At 38.0% G+C, this 19,334-nt stretch overlaps 8 protein-coding genes across 8 annotated transcripts; 4 read left to right on the top strand and 4 right to left on the bottom strand.

The window, feature by feature from the left end:
- Nucleotides 1–5: 5 nt before the first annotated feature.
- On the top strand, nucleotides 6–2,261 carry BDF20DRAFT_914087 (uncharacterized protein; the record flags this gene model as incomplete). Its single annotated transcript, XM_053084142.1, has 6 exons — nucleotides 6–150; nucleotides 256–368; nucleotides 462–536; nucleotides 633–1,568; nucleotides 1,649–1,760; nucleotides 1,846–2,261. The coding sequence occupies 6 exons, from the start codon at nucleotides 6–8 to the stop codon at nucleotides 2,259–2,261; spliced, it is 1,797 nt and encodes a 598-aa protein (XP_052934591.1).
- A 186-nt stretch (nucleotides 2,262–2,447) lies between these two features.
- Nucleotides 2,448–4,484, bottom strand: BDF20DRAFT_876904 (phosphatidyl serine synthase-domain-containing protein). Its single transcript, XM_053081406.1, has 6 exons — nucleotides 3,981–4,484; nucleotides 3,723–3,833; nucleotides 3,485–3,649; nucleotides 3,338–3,415; nucleotides 3,099–3,254; nucleotides 2,448–3,016 (listed from the first exon to the last, which is right to left on the bottom strand). The coding sequence occupies exons 1-6, from the start codon at nucleotides 4,185–4,187 to the stop codon at nucleotides 2,594–2,596; spliced, it is 1,140 nt and encodes a 379-aa protein (XP_052934590.1). The 5' UTR covers nucleotides 4,188–4,484; the 3' UTR covers nucleotides 2,448–2,593.
- On the bottom strand, nucleotides 4,472–4,864 carry BDF20DRAFT_876902 (uncharacterized protein). The gene has a single exon (XM_053081405.1). The coding sequence runs from the start codon at nucleotides 4,827–4,829 to the stop codon at nucleotides 4,629–4,631; it is 201 nt and encodes a 66-aa protein (XP_052934589.1). The 5' UTR covers nucleotides 4,830–4,864; the 3' UTR covers nucleotides 4,472–4,628.
- Nucleotides 4,865–4,908: 44 nt separating this feature from the next.
- On the bottom strand, nucleotides 4,909–7,533 carry BDF20DRAFT_876898 (SAC3/GANP/Nin1/mts3/eIF-3 p25 family-domain-containing protein). Its single transcript, XM_053081404.1, has 8 exons — nucleotides 7,001–7,533; nucleotides 6,724–6,864; nucleotides 6,581–6,631; nucleotides 6,138–6,486; nucleotides 5,843–6,046; nucleotides 5,646–5,775; nucleotides 5,344–5,557; nucleotides 4,909–5,251 (listed from the first exon to the last, which is right to left on the bottom strand). The coding sequence occupies exons 1-8, from the start codon at nucleotides 7,132–7,134 to the stop codon at nucleotides 5,053–5,055; spliced, it is 1,422 nt and encodes a 473-aa protein (XP_052934588.1). The 5' UTR covers nucleotides 7,135–7,533; the 3' UTR covers nucleotides 4,909–5,052.
- BDF20DRAFT_876895 (40S ribosomal protein S26-A) lies at nucleotides 7,534–8,645 on the top strand. The gene is made up of 4 exons (XM_053081403.1): nucleotides 7,534–7,576; nucleotides 8,035–8,212; nucleotides 8,284–8,417; nucleotides 8,490–8,645. The coding sequence occupies exons 1-4, from the start codon at nucleotides 7,574–7,576 to the stop codon at nucleotides 8,505–8,507; spliced, it is 333 nt and encodes a 110-aa protein (XP_052934587.1). The 5' UTR covers nucleotides 7,534–7,573; the 3' UTR covers nucleotides 8,508–8,645.
- A 3,017-nt stretch (nucleotides 8,646–11,662) lies between these two features.
- Nucleotides 11,663–13,115, top strand: BDF20DRAFT_876891 (uncharacterized protein). Its single transcript, XM_053081402.1, has one exon. It carries the CDS (start codon nucleotides 12,123–12,125, stop codon nucleotides 12,963–12,965), a length of 843 nt encoding a protein of 280 aa, XP_052934586.1. The 5' UTR covers nucleotides 11,663–12,122; the 3' UTR covers nucleotides 12,966–13,115.
- Nucleotides 13,116–13,674: 559 nt separating this feature from the next.
- On the bottom strand, nucleotides 13,675–14,691 carry BDF20DRAFT_823131 (S-adenosyl-L-methionine-dependent methyltransferase; the record flags this gene model as incomplete). The annotated part of the gene is made up of 4 exons (XM_053077773.1): nucleotides 13,675–13,982; nucleotides 14,066–14,100; nucleotides 14,185–14,309; nucleotides 14,380–14,691. The coding sequence occupies 4 exons, from the start codon at nucleotides 14,689–14,691 to the stop codon at nucleotides 13,675–13,677; spliced, it is 780 nt and encodes a 259-aa protein (XP_052934585.1).
- A 2,121-nt stretch (nucleotides 14,692–16,812) lies between these two features.
- BDF20DRAFT_876887 (uncharacterized protein) lies at nucleotides 16,813–19,045 on the top strand. Its single transcript, XM_053081401.1, has 2 exons — nucleotides 16,813–17,074; nucleotides 17,164–19,045. The coding sequence occupies exons 1-2, from the start codon at nucleotides 16,899–16,901 to the stop codon at nucleotides 18,584–18,586; spliced, it is 1,599 nt and encodes a 532-aa protein (XP_052934584.1). The 5' UTR covers nucleotides 16,813–16,898; the 3' UTR covers nucleotides 18,587–19,045.
- The last annotated feature ends 289 nt before the right edge of the window (nucleotides 19,046–19,334 follow it).

Here is a 19,334-nt window from a genome sequence, read left to right as displayed (position 1 = left end):
AAAAAATGAGCTTTCATGTTAATTTCAATACTCACGGACGAGATTTGAATGACGCTCTTCAAGCTGTCATTAGCGAAAGGGACGATACCAATTGGGTAATTTATGCATATGATAAAGGAACCTACGACCTTCGAGTTCAAGCAACTGGCGGTAGAGTATAAAGAAGAAAGCTCATTTTGAGAAGCTTTAAACTCTGCAAAACAAAATGAGAATGGTACTAACGTTCTTTCGCTTTTGACATTTCTGTATTGTCAGATGACGGTCTGGAAGGTTTATGCGATGAATTCTCGGATGGTAAAGTTCAGTTCGCTTATGCTAAAGTGATAGACCCTAACACTGAGCTCCCCAAGTTTGTATTCATTGGTTGGGTAAATTTTTTGATAAGTTGTTACAAATATCCTTCCCAGTCGCGAGTTTAATAGTTATACATGCTTTGTTTTTGTTTTATGTTCCTCTTCAAGTGTGGCAGCGGTGTCCCCGAGTTAAGAAAAGCATTTTTCAACTCTCAATTAAGCGACGTATCTAAATTTGTTAAGGTAAGATAGATGTTTAAACGAAGGTTGATGATAATAATAGCTCAACCCCTCCTCCAATTTTTGTTCAAATCTACCGTTGTAAATGGCCAAGTTTAGAGTTATCATGTTCAAATTAATGCTCGCGACGAAGCCGACGTTGAGCCATCCTTAATTATGAAGCGCGTTGCCGAATCATCAGGTGCTAATTATAGTGTGCATAAAGAAACAAACAAGCCTTTACCTCGAGCTGAGCCGGTTGGATCTAGCTACAAAAAGACAGAAATTCCTGATATTGCCGCTATGCAGCGAGAAGCGATGACCAAAGATAATATGCCAAAGCCTGTCGGTACAAACTATACACCCATCAAAACTGAACCCAAGAAATTATCACAACGTTGGAACATTCAGGGCGAAGATGACAATAGTAAGGCACAAGCTGTACGCGCGGAACGCGAACAATTTGAGAAAGAAGTACGTGAACGTGAAATGCAGAGGCAGCAATCTACTCGTCAATCAGATATGAAGCAAGAGGAAGAAGATAAGAGAAGACGACAACAAGAAGAAGAGGAGGAAAATAAACGTAGAGTACAACAGCAAGAGGAAGAAGAGAGATTAAGACGTGAAAAAGAAGCTCAACAAAAGCGACAGCAAGAAGAAGAAGAACGTCGTCGTCAATTAAGGGAGGAAGAGGAAGAAAGGGCTAGAAGGGAGGAAGAGGAACAAAAAGATAGTTTGAAGCAGAAGCAGCAAGAAGAGGAGGAAGCGGAGAGACGCAGACAGCAAGAAATTGAAGAGGAAGACAGAAGACGTCAGCAGCAACAACAGCAACAGCAAGCAGAAGAAGAGCGCAGACGTCAACAAGAAGCAGCCGAAGAGGAGGAACGGAAACGCCGTCAGCAAAAGCAACAAGAAGAAGAGGAACAAAGACGTAAGCGTCAGCAGGAAGAAGAAGAACAGAGACGTCGTGAAGCTGAGGAAGCTCAGAGAACCGAAAAGGAGCGTCTTCAAAGGCAGCAAGAGGAAGAAGCTTCTCTTCAGTCACAGCTGAATGAGGTAGAGCATCATTAGATTCTATTAAAGAGTCGCTTTGCAGAAGCAAATGATCATACTCATCCCGTTCTTCAACATTATAGACTGCGGACCGTGCTGTACATACATCTCAATCTGCAGGTGCTGCTGCTGCTGATCCTAAGAAGGATCAGCATCATGGCATTTCTGCTGTTGTCTTGTTTGACTACGATGCTGGTGAGTTATTTAACTTCTCTAAATGGATTAAAAGTGTTTTTATGGCGTCTGAAATTATTTTATTGACTTTTTTGCTTGTATATAGACGAATCCAATGAAATGTCATTGATTGAAGGTGAACTTATCACTCAAATCGATCAAGTTGATGAAGGCTGGTGGTTCGGTATCAGTGAAGATGGAAACAAACAAGGTCTCTTCCCAGCCAATTATGTTCAACTCTTAGAGGAGGGTCATCGAAATAATGATGATACAGCAGCAGCAGCACAGCCCGCACCATCCCAACAAGAAAGTCAACCGCAAAATCAGACAGAGACGGAACAAGGACACGTTGCTGTTGCTTTGTATGATTATGATGCTGAAGAAGATAATGAAATTTCTTTTGCTGAAGGTGACAAGATTACTCAAATCGAATTCGTCAGTGACGATTGGTGGCAAGGTGTAGATGCCAGCGGCAAGAAGGTTGGCTTATTCCCTGCTAATTATGTTGAGCTAAAGCAATAGTTGAAATAAAGCGCATATTCTGATGGAGGAATAAAAGATTGTATCATACTCAACCCTTCAATGTTTGTGTAATTCATAACTCCTGTCTTCTCAAAGCTTTCAATACTTTACTATGTGTATTCAATAATTATATTACTCGCCTATGAAATCAATTTTACAATTCAACATTTAATAAGAGGTAGGTAGGTAATTGGATCTTAGGCGTATCAAAGGTTGGGTTTGGCATGATGGCTTCGGTTGTGGTATAGTGCTATGACACTGTTTACCTTTTTTATTATTAATCACATCTTTGTGCATCATTATTGATTATAATTACTATTTAACTAACGGTATTATTGTGTCTTTCTAAAGTCCATATAGTCAACATCATTATTTTCCAATGGTGTGGCTACTGCTGAGCCTTCTGCTGCTGCAGTAGGCTGACGTCTTGTGAATCGCCAAAGAGGGAAAATGACAAAGAGAACTGTGAACACAATTGACCATCCCACTTTTACAATCATAGGTGCAGGTGTAGGAAATTCGTTCTCGGCAAACTTAATGCAGATTAAGGTTTCAGTCATGATGTTAAAGATCATTAACCAAGCATGAGCACCTAAACGGCGTGTGTTGTTATCAGACAAATATTGGTAGACTTCTCTCACGCCTGGAAGGGCAAATAAGAACATGAGAATCAAGCGATATGTGTTCAAAGGATGTTCGGGTGGTACCCAGAGAATGTATTTCAAATAGAAGCAGTTCAATTCGCATTGGAGGAACTATATCAGTGCAATAATGAGAGACAGCAATTAGAAGAGCAAGTAAAAAATAAAGGAACGAATGTTCAATCAAAGACATTACCACAATCAATAGAATGAGAGTACCGAAATAATTTTTGGGAGTACTCGTCGTCTTCCACTCGTATCTCGTCCAATCTTTAGGTGTAAATTGCTGAACGGCCCTCTTTGCTTTTCCGCGGAAACTTTTAATCTGTCTGAAACCAACCCAGGAGTATTGCTATTGTAAAGTTCAGGGATTAATTGTTAAGGCTTTTCAGTTTAGTCCTCGGGTACACTTCATTACAATAACGTCCTCCTTACCTTCACTTCGAAATATTGGCAGAACTTCATACCAACAACAATACCAAGCCAGTTGCAGATCAAAACATCGAGAATCCACTATAAACTGTTGTGTTAATTAACCATATAACTTTTTTTCAAAAGACATTCAGGCGCTTTTCTATTTACATGATCCCACCAACACTCAGCAAAGTTATTTAATTGATGTTGTAGCGAATATTCACATAATTCAAAAGCGATAGAAATAATCCAACAGAACCAGTAATCCCTCAGAATTAATGCTTTACCAAACCATCCCAAGGCATGTGCTAGCACAAAAATATCCATTTGATTCTAATAACGTATGAATGGTTTGTCATAAGCTTACTTTTACCAACTTTCTATTTGTATTTAGGCCGTTTGATACCTTCACATTGTCCCATGTAAGTGCACATGCATCTGCATATGATCTTTCAGGTAAATCAACACCTAAACTGGAATCAAAAAATGTCATAAAATATCGAGCATCGTCTTTGTTCTACGTCAGATGATAGACAGCCACATCCACGAACATATGTATAGATAGAGTATACACATGGAGAGAAAGAGAGAGAGGAAAATAATATTGTGAGCTCACTCATACCCTTACATCTTGTATGTTTTTGCATAGAGGAGGAAGCGTTACCAGGAATAGTAAAAAGACCAAAAATAATTGATATAAGACACTGAGACTAAGAACAGCTCTCCAAATCGGTTTACTTGGGCGTACAAATGGTCCGTCTGGAAACTGCAGCATACCGATACACACAAAACAGGCAATAGCTGCAAATATGCCTAATTTGATATTGTCAGCCGTGCTTTCGTAGTTTGATCTGGTTGCAGCATAGAACATTAATGCCAATAGGATAACTAAAGCTGTCACAGTATGTGGATGGACTGATAATGAGATTAAAGGTATGATGATAATGTTAATCTTTGATAGTAAATAGTCCCTTGTTAGAGATCGAATATCGAGCAATTTTGACAGGTGGAAATTGCTGCCCCCTCCCTTTTGAAGTAATTGGATCCCGCGGGTAAAACATATATCCCAGTCTTTTATGCATTATTTATCCAGTACAAATTACTTACAGGTAGTATAAACTTCATTCGTTGCTGCTATGGTTGTTGTTGTTGTTGTTGGTGTTGTTGTATTACCGGTACCTGTCTTTTCAGGTAGATCTTTTGATGGTACTGACGGTTCTGCGATTTCCCCTGTTGACATGATCTACTTATTACGACGATGATCTGGTGCCTTGTACTTTCTATGAAACGTTTAGGTCAAGTGTCTCGAGCTCTATTGAATAGCGCGAAAAGAAATTATACTGCAGAGAAGGCAGGCTTGTAAACAGAGATAGTAAAAGGAAAAAGGAAGTAGAAGGTTGTAATCGAATGACACTACGTATTGTAAAAAAAAAACTAAAAAGAGCAGGGAAAGACGGGAAATCACGTACGATGATCTTTTTTCGAGTTTGTGATACTTGCACGTTTGAGCCATTACATAATCATGTTCATTTGATTGTCCGCAGCAACAAATAACATTAAGCACTCGAAATAAGTACAGAATATAGATAAACCACGTTTGCAAACAAGTCCTCTTTGGCGTTGCAAGTATTTGTTTATTCAGGGGTATTAAATTTTATTCTGCAAAAGTAACATCAAAAACAGAAGTGAGAGTATTATGCACACGCATAAATATCAAAAATGATCCTCGGGACACGTTAAATTTGGCCTTTGATATCCACCCTACTATAATTATCTTTATGTGCTAATAAGACAGGTAGTGCGCCTTTTGTATCGAAAGTTGGCATTTTTTTCGTAACATGCAAACCATGATTCCGTAAAAACTGTCTGAATTTCTTCAACGAATTGAAAGCCAATTGGTTAGAGAGGAAAGTGAAAGGGATACCCTTCTGATACCTGTATTGGAAAATGATTAAAATGCGCGTTCAGTTGCTACATTCAAACAAAAAAGATCCTTAACTTTGTTCCTATTATTTGGGATTACTTACGCTTTACATATGACAATCAAAGCCTCGATCCGTTTTCTATCCACAAACTGATCTAATAAATAACCACCCATATTCGGTGCGCTTTTATATAATTTGAAAAATTGATAATAATTTCCTTTTGCCAACGCAGATCGAACCATTAAAGCATGCTGTACACAGTCAGACTGTTCCTCCAAACCCATACGAGCCTTTTCCTCTAGCATAGAATTGATATCTATAAAGTAAAAAGAAAAAAAAAAAAAGTGAATAATTGAATTTTTTCCCTTCTGCGTGCATATCCGAAAGCCTTATTTGAGGCGTACCTGATTCGTTTTGTGAAAATAGCATGTATAGAATACGATAAGCAAGGAACTCTTCATTACTACCTGGAATATCTTGCTCGTAAAGGTACTTTAGCTGTGTTTGGCACTGATTATACTCACCAAGATCGCCCTAATGAGCAAATGCAGGTTACTCAGTATGCTTTCTTCGCATGACCCCATCGAGCCAAATTACCAACCTTTTCAAGGGCAATTCTTGCATGCGCTTCATACACTTGAACAGTAAAATCATTTCTAATTCTTTGCACGGTCAAATCCTGTCTCATTGATTTGAATTGTTCACAAATATACGAGTAATTTTCCTCCTCTCTCCATTTCTTTAACAAAAATTTGAACGCTTTTCTCAGAACAGGTAATGGACGAACCGTAGCAGGATCAGCTGCCTAAACACATCATTTTTCATATTTGTTTGGTTCATGAATGGTTAATATATTCGCTCCATGGCTCTCTCATAAACAGTTTCTAGAAGCTTACTGAAGTCAATCTAAAGTATGGCTTTTCCAATTCAGTACTTGTACCAACAATGATTTGATTGGAGGGTGGAGCTGTTTCCGTCTCCCACACAATAGGTGTAATTAAGCGTTGCTTTTTCCCTTTTGCTCCCGGCACTTTGGCTGCTACAGGTTTTGGTGCTGTTACTGTGCCTAGTGTGGGTGTGGATGGCGCAGGAGGTGACGGTGCCGACGTTTTTTTGGTATCCTGCTGAAACCTAAGAGCTCTCAATTCTCTTTTTCTTATCTCTGCTGGCGTCAATTCTATATTTCCCATTTTCGATGTAAGTGTTTGTTGATTTGGTTGCGTTTGCAATTGTTTTTGTTTTGTTCTATAATAAGTAGTGAGAGAAAAAAAAAAGAGATTTAGTTTACATAAGTCATTTTTTGCCGAGTCTTCCCTTCATCTACTGTAGGGAAACGTACGGTTTGTGGAATAAACGTGAGGAGTTTGGATTTTGTTGTGTTGAGCACGCACTATGGGGACAAGACACTTTCGTTAAGAATAAACTGCCTTCAATACTTTACTACGCACATGCATATATTTAAATACATAGCACTGTATTTACGTGGGCAAATCGCGCTCATTCCAGTCAATAATGTCCAGCATATTTGTTCTTTGCGCCTGTTTGATAATACTTTTCAATTGATTCTCCAATAAGGCTTTTTTTTCTACGGGACAGTGTGCGAAAGCATGAGCTACATATTCACTGATATACAAATAGTTGGCGATATGTTAACATGAGCTATGGTGCGAATGAAATAGAGGGACTGAGAGGAAGAGCAACACCACACAGATCGATGACTTTTGCTCCTCAATGCTATTCCTTTTAAAACAGATCTTACTTTAAAGATGAGGGCCAATTTTCTTCCGCTTTGTCAATGTCCATAGAATCTTTTATTGCTTTCACAGCTTTTGACTTTTTGTTATTGCCGGATTTGACGACAATATACTGAGTCTGCTTGTTATTGCTATTCATGGGTTAATTTCCCTTCGGATATCTTACAAAGTGTGTTATCAAGAAAAGGTTTATTTGAAAGGAGTGCAGAGTGGAGAGAAACAACACAGAGAGAAGTTTGTTGACAAGGTGATTTGGAAAGCCTGAGTGGGTGAGCAATATACGTTGCGTAAAGTAAGCTATCTTTTGGGAAACTGCCAAATTGGCATTAATTTAAGCCATTCCGATGCCACTTAGACCGATGCCCTTTTACCAGCGAAGGCAGCAGAACCAAAAAAAAGAGGGCTCTATTTGTTCAAACCGCTGGCTCGAGAATGACCGGAAATTAGCCATTCGTGTTCCGGAACTGTTTGAATTTTCGCTTGATCATTTTGGAAGGGCGAAAAAACTGAATATTCAAGTAGCGTTCTAGTCATGGCACAATAAGGAAACTTCCTCTTAACCTCTTCATACATTCATCATGGTAATGTATCCAAGCAGATCATAGTGAACAATAAAAGAGTAAGAGTACGGCATTTGAAGACGATATTACATATGTGATTGCGATGATCAACATGGATGGATGCCTTGTTGGACAATTTGGATACAGATGGTTGATACGGCACAAAGCTTTATCCAGCTTTTTTCTGACGTTATTCACGGTCGAATTCAATCGACGTGACAGATTAGACAATCCGACTTCAGTTTCTTACCTGCTGTTGATAAATGAAGAAGCAACAGCTTGCTGCACTTGTCATAGATTTTCTTGACAGCATTTCAGGGTGGAATTCAGTTAGTTACCATCAGTGCCGTCACTGCACTGATCGTCAGTATGCGCCTTGTCTTCTCTACTCTTCTTTTTCTCTCACTATGATCTCTTCCTTATCGTCAGTCAACTCCTTTAACTAATTGCTTGCTCTCTACATTTTCATCGTTCAACAGACCTGCAAGAGAAGAAATAACGGACGTAACAAGCACGGACGTGGTCACACCAAGTTTGTTCGCTGTATCAACTGTTACCGCTGCTGTCCTAAGGACAAGGCCATCAAGCGTTTCACTATCCGTAACATGGTCGAAGCTGCTGCCGTTCGTGATCTTCAAGAAGCTTCCGTCTACGAAGGTAAGCATAGGAGAAACAAAGCATTGTCCGTGGAATGAACGTTATCTAATATTAATCCTCCTTTTGTATAGAATATGCTATTCCTAAGTTGTACGTCAAGCTCCACTACTGTGTCTCTTGCGCCATTCACGCTCGTGTTGTTCGTGTTCGTTCTGCTGTCGACCGTCGCAACCGTCTTCCTCCTCCCAGATTTAGATTCCAAAAGGTAAAAAGGATTACTTGTACATTTATTATTAGAAAATCATGAGAATTAACTGAATTTTGTTTTCTTTATTAGGCTGCCAACAAGGCTTAAATATTTTAGCTTACTCAAATTGGAACGTATGATTTCATCTTTTTCATTATGAAAAGATATTGAAAAAAAGGAGGATTATTCTTTTTTTTATTTTATTTGAATAAATAACGATTTGTTGGTTATTGTTCGGATACTCTACTTTTACGTTTTTTAAACATTGTTGAACTTCACGGAAGGGATAGCAGTATTTTTTAAAGTATGTAGTAGCGCAAACAGGTTTTGAAGCTAAGGGAAACGTTCTTGGCAGGAGGTGTGGAAATGCTGTTCATGACTTGAATGGAATATTTACCTGATTAAACGCACGTTTTAAGGTCGCCATGGCATGTACTCAAACTGACTTCAATTATGATCTTTGCGTTATACACATCCAATTTACACTGGACGATATTTAGATAGGTTGGAAACATCGTAGCTTCTTTGCTGTTTATTCGTTATTGCCTGGATACAGCGCAAACAAACGGACCATCGGGTTTCTTATGATATATGTTTGAACATTTTACCTTCATCTATTAACCCCATACTTAGCAGACCTGTCATTTTTATGAAACATAGCTTTAGGTAAATACAGGCTATAGAGAAAAGGTATTGGTAGACACTTTATTCAATAGCCTATCTTGTGTCTTTTACATACAGATAAATCTGATGTAACAAAATTTCTCACTCATGTAAAGAGGAGTGTAAACAGATAAACAGTAAATCAACGTGAATCACTTTTACTTTTTCCCTTCGAGACAAATCAAGAATGTGCTGGAACGCTTGCGGATTGAATTCGTTGAAAATACTAGTCTATCTTTCAAATAAGGCTTCCTCCAATTTTTTTTGAGCTTGACTAGTCCGGCTCATCTTTCATTTGGTCATCAAGAGCTCTTATAAATGGAATGAAAAATACGATACAACCTTTTCTAGAGACACCACTATTCACGGTACTTTCACTTTCATCCAGACAAGAAGCATAATCACGTATGCTACGTAACTATAGAAAAATGTTGAGTATTAACCGCAATGTGGCAGATTTTGATTACACAAGGGGATGGGTCCAAGAACTCGGACGACTACAATTCGCATAAGTTTGTTAAGCTGGCTAAAGCGGGTTGACAGTTATTACTGTCTCTACTCAACAAGTCATATAGTTGCGAATCTATGATCTGGTGATACATATTTCGATGAGTATCTTAGTTCGAGTCAAATGTTATGGAACAGTATCAGACGTTTTAGCCCAACACACATGTTATTGAACGGCTATATTGGTTTGTACCCACTGGCCCTTTGGCCTGCGGCAGTATCTGGCTCCAGGAATTTGAAAAAAAAAAACCAGGATCGAGGCTCCTTCTGACATCTATGGTGACACGATTTTAAGTTATTCTGTCATCCACTGTTTGTCCATGCATGCCCTTTGAGCGCACCGGTGCCGGCTCATCGTGGCACTATTGTGACACCACATATTAATGATATAAAGGATGGAATAGTAATCCAACAACAGTAGCGTGAGATAGTCGCATAATAAAGCCCCAGTCACGTTGTCTGGCCTTATTATAGAAAACTTTACACCTTAAGCAATAACATGTTTACTACATTGAGCAGAAATGGTAATGGATATTGGCGAAAGATCACATATAAAAGTAATCTGAACGGATTAAATGATACTTAGAACCTTCTTAAAGCTGTTATGCATGCAGAAGAAACTGAAACTCAAACAAATATTCAATGGGCATGAATCGAGTTACACACGCAATGATATACTTTTATGTCACTTTACAAAGCCTCCAATCACAGCAGCCTTCGATTGTTAGCTTTTATAGTATAATTCGTACATAAATCAACATTCTGCATATAAACTTTTAGTATGTCACCCCTCCGCTTCTTACAATATACACAACTCGTAGAACTCAATAAACGCAAGACTTTAACGATATTTGAAGTCATTCAAAAAGACGTGATAAATGTACAGCTCATTGTTCGCTTTTCTGCTCGCATCTTTATTGCTGGAAAACGCGTGAATGCCTGCTGCATTTAATGCGATGAATGTGATTTTAAATAGAGTGTCGATAGATTTTTCGATTCAGGAGCTAGTTGTTTAAGGGGCATCGGGCTTTCTCTTGTTAGATGAGTTCTTAAAAGCTACCGTGAGAGACGAAACGGTTGAAAACATCTAAGGAAGACAAATCGCAGTTCTTACTTACAATTATATAGTTGTTTTACTTTATTGTTTCAAATCGTTTATAAATCGAGGTTTGATCAGGACAGCCACTTCATACGAGTAAAAAAAAAACGCTCCAATTGTTCATCAGCGCAACGAAGAAAAAAATTCCCAATATTCCCAATATGAGAAAGCTAAAACTTTTGCTTCCCTAATGGTGGTTGTAAAATGCCCGCGCTTCCGGATTCATATAAGCCAATGAGTAGCTCTTATTGGTTCCAGATTCAGACATATTTCGTCAGGGATTCTTAGAAGTAAAAATGTGTAAGCAACCATGAGAAAACTTAATCTCAATTGATCTTACATAAACAGAAAAACAAACAAGTTCCATCATCTTACAGTAACTCAAAATACGGTAGAACTACAAGAGTCGATCCGTATGATTGCCATGTTTTACACTTTTTGCCGGTGATTCGAAGTCGCCTTTTTTTGACAGCTTTTGTTTGCTCTGTTTTCGACAAAGAGATACGAGTTTTACAGCTGTCGTAGATCTTCTATTAATGTTTCCTTTTCTGGTCAATTTAAAGCCTTTAATCCCGATATACCGCTCAAGAAAAAGATGGGCATAGCCCCACGTTCAAGTGTTCCTTTGATTTGTCAATGATAAGGTTTTTTTCGCTTTTTTCTTTTCCCTTTAACTGATGGTGAGATCAAAGGCAAAAGGCAGACTGGATTTCATTTGTCACATGTACAATAATTGTTGATAGCAGACTTTTCTTTAATAGGTAAATATGACAAATCTTTTCTGTTTTCCAATGTAACCCTAACCTTTTTTTTTTTCTCCTGATTTCTGAAATGCCCATACCAAACGTGCTTCTATATTGCGCTTCATTGTTCCGACTTGAAAGTGTGTATAAAAAAATACATCCCAAAAATTTGTCTTATCATGTGCCCAAAAAAAGATTATCGTGACCAATTAGGAAACAGAATTTCTTTGGAGAAAGATAGGTAACGGACTTACTACAAAATGTTTAAGTGAAAGTGTATATATAACATACCTTTGTTCTTGAAGAACAATTAGCTTCTCCTTCTTCTCTTTTTGTCTTTGTTTTGCTTTCATCCTTGTTGTTTATATTTTGTTTGATTCATGATGGTCACTTCCACTCGCTTCTAAATCGTGTTTCTTTTTCATACTCGCAATATCTTAAAAGTACAATATTATCTAACCCATTCTATTTGAATCATCAAGATCACATAAACAGTGTTAGAAGATAATTGAAGGTTATCTACCACTACAATTACATCAATTAAATGTCCATTTCTCTGTACCATTCACAGTTTATGACACGTAAACCATCCTTTGCCTACACTACGCATTTTTCAGTTACTTTAAGCAAAAAACATTCTCGACATTATTATCCACCAGAAAAATAGAACCCTATACAAATTCGATTACAGCGCAATCTTATATAGTAAAAATGACTCATTTTCGCGACTTTTTCAGTAACAATAATTCAATGGAGCCATCAGCCCTCCTATCCCAAGGCGATCTCTTCAGCCAACATGGGGAGGAAGAGAGCAATGCAACGTTTACACCTAGTATGTTTGACGATTGGCTTGTAGACGAGCTTTGTAAATCTGGCCTTATACCTGCTATCGAAACAACGCCAATATCGCCTTCGCTTTCTTCGATAGATTATAACAACAGCCATGACCGAAACTCTACCCCTGTAAGCCCTCCAAATTCGGTTGTTTCTGTTGAAAAATCGAACACAAGTCTACCTTCGTCTGCTGCCACTACCATTCCCCTGTTCCCAGACATTCATAGCAACCGTCACCCATACCATCCTCCTTCAACGATCAGTCAAACCCCCTCCAGTATTCCCGTTACAGCAACCTCAACCCCGAGTCTTCATCATCTTCCTCGTCTTGCTCCTCGACCCTCTGCTGATAGTGGTGAACCGGTTATTAAAGCCTCCATCGTTTTCCCTCTCACTGGTAACCAACAAAACCGCCAAAACGCCAGTAATAATAGCAATGGTCCTGGTGCCGGTAGTGCCACAGCTGACGAAATTGCTCTCAAACGACAAAGGAATACCGATGCAGCTCGTCGATCACGGATGAAAAAACTACTCAAGCTAGAACAGTTGGAAAAACGCGTAGCCGATTTGGAAACGGAAAACCAGGGGTTAACGACACGTATTGCTGTTTTAGAGAGTGAGAAACAGGGACTGAGTTCAAAGGATGATTCCCATGAAGAAAGGATCCGAGTTCTAGAGGCACAATTGACAGAAGCATATAAAGCACTCACTAACTTGTAAAAACAACAAAACGACTTTTCTTACTCATATTCATTTTACTTTTCATTTCAACCAAAAAAAAATAATCTTTTTGATGTTTCAGTTTTAATTTTTATGTACATAGTTTTGAATAAAATAGAAAGTTACAATTGAAAATAAAATTACACTTCATATTACTTAAATGCCTATCATGATGTGGGAATGTGCTTTGGGTATCTGATCTACCAAAGGCGTTGGTTATTCAGTATAGCCTTCTGTTAAATCATTGATATCTTGCCAGGTATTTCTGTCTTCTACATTAGCAGCAGTAAGTAGGGCATTTTCTTCAGAGCATGATAACGATGACATCCAGAGCGCTGGCAAATCTGGCGCCTTTTGAGCATAACATACAAACCATTCCATGTAAGCATGATTACGGATACATTCTTGACCAATCTTCTCTATATTCCTTTCATCTTCTATATTCATTCCCTTTTTTAACGTCGGATGCAAGGACCTCAAGTGACGCGAAAATTCACGTAAATGGAATCGTGCATAATGTGAACCCCAACCGAGAGGAATAGCAATTTTCTGTCGATGAATGTCAAGAAATCCACCTTGACGAGGCTGTGACATGAGGTAGGTAGACACAAGTTGACCATGAAAAGCAGTAATTCCATACAATTTCTCCAGCCTGTCATAAACTATGGAAGTTGTGTCAGGATTAGAACAAAAAAAGTCCAAGAAAATGCTAATGCATTGGCCGTCCTCGCTTACTTCCTTCCTCCAACTTTGCAGTTTCAACACCATTATGATGTATTCTATATTCACAGTCTAGAATCTCTATGTAGCCTAATGGCTTTAAGACTCGATGCATCTCGGACAGTAAGCGTACAAATTGTTTTTCAGTAGTAAAAGCGAGCATTAGCCGCATTCGAATATAATCAAAAGTATTATCCGGATAAGGCAAGCGCTTTAAATAGTCGTACTGAATAAAATGTGTATTAGATGGATTACTCGTATGTGGAAACATGGCACGAACATCAATTCCATAGATTTCTATTAAGACAGGAAAAGATAGAGAGTTTCAGTAAGGTGCTATGTCTAATTATTCTAAATAGTATGTAATATCCCTACTTTACCTGCGTGTGGGAATTCGGAGGCCATTTCTAACACCCTACGTAGTAAGGTAAAAGTTAAATGTTTTGCCGTTTGTTATTTTTATCTTTTGGCACTTGAAGTTGGATAGGATAATCTTTACCAAGTACCTGTTCCACATCCAACGTCTAGAACCTTAGACGGATTCTCACGGCTGGACTTGAACTGTAGGATGGATTGTATAGGTGCATTCCAATTACCACCAAAAGCATATTTTATTAAAAAATGCTATTACAAAATAATGGGAGTTGGGAGTTGATACGTAATTCTAACATTGATTCTGGTTGTGGGTTCTTACCATCATCACCATCCGGTCTGCTTCCTCATCATCGCATGGCGAGTAAAAATGATTTCCTGGCGTATTCAAATATTTCCGTCCTTCCAAGATAATATAATCTTGATCTGCAATGGTAGTTGCTTCTTTTAAATTCTTGTGCTCATTCTCGTCAGATATTGGTAAAGACACAGTATATGATGAAGAGGACTCTGATGAGCTGACTGAGCAGGACGAGGAAGAAGCCTTGAAGGATTCTATTCCTTTATCGCCAAGATTTGGTCGATATATGTTGAAAACAGAAGGTGCTAGCTTTTTTCTTCTCTTGGTGACCATCCTTTCGCGTGGTATATGTATAATATCTTCTGTTGCATAAGGTTCTAATGCTGAGCGTGTGTTTCCCATAACAAATAATACAACGGAAGACCCTAAAAAATGCCAAAAATAATAACGTTGACGAGATAAAAGAAGGCTAAGAGATATCTAAATGTTCAGATCAGCATTTGATGACCCATTCAGGGTTAGTCATTGGATTTGATGCAGAATTTCAAACATGCGTATCAATAATCCATACACTGATGATCCTCCGAAAATCTCGATAACATTTTCTCATTTGGATGCTTAGTTTCAAATATACCCACACTGATGTTTCAACTATTTTACAATAATATATTGTATCAAGCTACTAAATACTACCAATATGATCTGCAGTTACAATTAGTTAGCCAATGAAAATACATGCATGGTCCTTGTGCATTGATCTAGTTGATCTGCCTCTCTAATTGCCTCCACTGTCAAAGTTAGTTGCTCTTTATGTTTATTTCAAAAAAAGCATATCTTATTTTTTCTAAATCTACGAATATAATACCCAAACTGCAAAAAAGAATATCGAAAATTTACAACCAGTTGAAGCAATAGTATTGGTATAATCAGTAGCCCAATTATAATGTTTACTATCTCTTCGAAGCTCTTACAAGACTTTACAGCCGTCTGCGATGCTGTGTAAAGTAAGGCAAACCATATCAAAAGGTTGTAGTCTGAAGAATACAAAGCACTCTTTAATCAAGCGAACAATATGAACTTGCTTATTTATATGGTTATTTGCCGAATACTTTGACATGAAAATATGCTACCATGCACATTTAGCATTTGAAATCGCTCAGACGATGAAGTAGCTGTAGAAAAGCATTAATAGAACAAGTACGTAGGGTATAATAACTTCATATAGGAATACAATGTCCACGTCCGTAATAAATGCAAGTTGAATGGAGAGCTAATCAATAGTTTCACCGCCGAAAGCATTCTAAAATATTCTATGATTGTTCTATGGCGATGTTCCAATGGGATTCCGATTTGTCGATAATACCTTTTTTAGTTGAAGGGCATCTTTGATGCCATTCACCTATCACTTTACATTTTATAGTAGCAGTCGTATGAATATATGTGAATAAGAAACCCAGAGCATAAATACTATATGTCTGTATTAAATATTATGATACTTTTAACTTAGCGCATGCCATTAGTTAGTGTCGACGGTCTGACAATCATTGTAAACATTTGTCAACAGCTGACTTGAAGGACCATTAAATGCCAATTTTACTTCTGTGAGTTTGCTTATTAAGCATGTTTCACTTTAAGTTATACTGTTGTCTAAAACCTCTCAATTGCTTGCGGAGGCTGTCCTAAGTCCGCATGTAAGCAAATTCTTTAATAAAAAAACCAACATTAAATGAAGGCGATCTTTTTATTGATGTACTTTTACTGGCACGGTAATGCACCTTTGATTGACAACAGGAACAAAGTCACATTACATGTGTCAATTTAGCATTCATAGCAATATCAATTTTACCCACTATCTTGTGTTTGCACTTTATCCAACTGCATGATAAAAGAACAAAGTACTCCAAATTCCACTCGTTGCAAGACAAGAGGAACGAACACAGTAAAAAGATTGCTTTGTGACGCCTATTGGACGATAAAGAATGAATTGCCAGCCTCATCAATGAATCTAGTACTCTTTGCCCAATAAAGGTTTGTCTCTTTCATGTTGGAAACCACCTTATTCTAGTTTCACGAGGATTGTAGACTTGCTTACAGGTCCTTATATGGGTCGGGTCCCTGAAATCATGATCCACCCGTGGTCTTGTAATAGAAAAGGTTTTATACTGTATACGCATGTTGTCTATAGCATCAAGGGCCGTTAATCTTGATCCAACAAATTCCAAAACACTCTTCATGCTTTGTCAAGTATTCTTTCATTCTGAAAATCTAAAGGACTCCGTAAATCTTCAAATGAAGGAAAAGCCTGTCAATTGGGATCCGAAAACCTTTCAAAATTCATTTAACGCAGTTGAAGTGACAGCTTTGTCTGCCACATTAGAACTCTGCTTTGCCATATTTGTCAACCTTAATTTCCATAAAAAAACTTTATTGCACCTTAATCAAACAACCTTCTTTTGTTCCTTTCAATTTTGTCATTGAGTAATAGTTTAAGGAACTTGCCTTTTTTCCTATATTCTTTACAACTCACTATTTTCAGTATCATGAGCCAATTCCCTGTTTCCTTTCCGTCATTGACGGGTATGATTGCTCCTAACCCAAACCCACCTTTAACAAGTTCAACCACTAGCACCACTAATGCGAGATTAGTTACAAATGGTAATCACTTGCCTCGAAGTAAATTACAAAATGTACCTGCGTTTTTGAATAAACTCTACAAGTAAGTACTTACCTCTTTGTTTTTTGATTTTTATCTTTACCCCCCCCCCTGAACAGTAATGAACTGAAAAATCTTGACAATCTTTCTAGTATGGTTGATGATTCGTCCACCGACAGTTTGATCAGTTGGTCTGACGATGGCTTATCGTTTATTGTCACTCGTCATGAGGAATTTGCAAAGAAGGTTTTGCCTCGTTTTTTCAAACATAGCAATTTTTCCTCATTTGTTCGACAACTTAATATGTACGGATTTCACAAAGTACCTCATGTCCAAAATGGCTCCTTAAACTCTGGAAATAGTGCAAGTGAATCAGGAAACGGTGAAGCAGAACGTTGGGAATTCAGTAACCCTCACTTTCAACGCAATCAACCAGACTTGCTATTGTTAGTGACAAGAAAAAAAGGAAGGGAATCGGACGAGAAAGAAACTGGAACAGTAGATCTTCATCATATTCTGGATGAAATTGCTGCCATCAAAAAGCACCAAGCATCTATCAGTAGTGAACTGAAGAATGTTCAGAATGATACACAGCTTTTATGGCAAGAAAATATTGCAGCTAAAGAACGTCATCACAAGCATCAGGAAACCATAGATAAAATCTTGAGATTTTTAGCATCAGTATTTTCAGGTGATAAGAAAAAGCCTGGTGTTACTCCTCGAAAGCGTCAGTTTTTGTTAGGAGATGCTGTCTCCAATGATATTATACCTGCAGCACCAGAAGGAGCAACATCAGAAACATCAAGACCAGCATCCAAAAATGCCACAAACAAACGACGATATTCAAAAATAGAGGAAGTAGAGGATGAAGAAGTTAGTGAACCCATTCGCAAAGGTGCCAGAAAGCTGACGGACTCTATTAATTTATCAGATAACGCTAACATAAGCAGTACAAACAATGAATGGCCTTTTCTTCATTTGAATTCTGTCCCCACTTCATCTACGCCAGCAACTGACGATCTTGCAGCCGCTATTGCTTTAAATAACCAAACAAAGAAAGATTCTGCAGCCTCATTAACGACACTCCCATCCAAACTTACGTCAGGCGTAGCTTGGACGATGCTAAATCCTACTTTGACAACAGCACCCACACAACTTGATTTATCCACGTTAGTCAGTCTACCACAATTCCAAGGTTTGGTCAATTTGGCCCAAACGAACCCTGCCCTTTTTAATCAATTGACCAACACAAACTACTTTGACGTCCCCACTAGTAGTTCGACTTCTGCTATTGCAAGCGATTTTACAAAGATTACAACAGCTGCAGCGCCAACAATGTCGTCCTCCCCTCCTCCTACGCTTTCCGATCCTGCTACATCTGTTAGCACTCCTGTTAATGCAGACACACCACTGGCAACACCAACCACGGCAGAAGATTTGGAATTAAGCTTGAAGTCGCTTGCTACCGAGCTAGGGTTTGAAGCCTTAAATAGTCCGATTAATAGTAGCGGATTAGATGTCGACATCGATGAGTTTATCAACACATATAGTAAGTATTTTGAAACAGGAGAGTAGACAGAGCTATTTGTTGATTATATCTTTTTGCTTATTACTATTTTCATATAGCTCCACAGGCATCTCCGTCTCTCACTACTGCAGCCGTGCCCAATGCAGAAAAAGGAACCAGCATTGAATAAGCGCAACAGTTGGAGCGTTATTTTTACCAATGTGTCGAAATCCTCAGCTGTTTAGATTCTTATTTGAGTACCTATTTATGCCCTTGTAGATTTTCTTTTTTAAACGATCCATTCAACTGTGATTATAGACTGTTGCTTTTTTGCAATGATTGTATCCATTCATGATAATTTGATTCCGTTTGTATATATATTTATCTTCACCAAAACCTAATAATAAAACATTTGCCTGTATATCTCAGCTATTACTCTAGTATACGAAAACAACCATTGCTTCTTGCGTTTCAAATGCATTAAAAATACTTCTTTTTTTTTTTTTGTTGCGCTCGCTAAGCTACATAGTCATTCTATTGAACAATACATAACATTGACGCAATACGTTGAGGGGAACAAAGTATTCTTTACTTTTTGAAACACAAACATCAAGTTTCAGCAGTTTTTCTTATGCATTTATTTCTTGATATTGTGCATTTGCTGTCGGTTTTTTATGATACAGTATGCTTCCAGTTATACCTACGCTTTTATTCACAGTAAATTGAATAGTAGGTTATGTGATGCACCTCGCAATAGCGATCATACCAACTCAATCCTTGGTAATTGATATAAAAGCATATGCAAGAATTCGTTGC

Source organism: Mycotypha africana (genome assembly GCF_025528875.1).
Source record: "Mycotypha africana strain NRRL 2978 chromosome Unknown BDF20scaffold_7, whole genome shotgun sequence".
Classification (NCBI taxonomy): domain Eukaryota; kingdom Fungi; phylum Mucoromycota; class Mucoromycetes; order Mucorales; family Mycotyphaceae; genus Mycotypha; species Mycotypha africana.
This window is presented reverse-complemented; position numbering and strand designations above follow the sequence as displayed.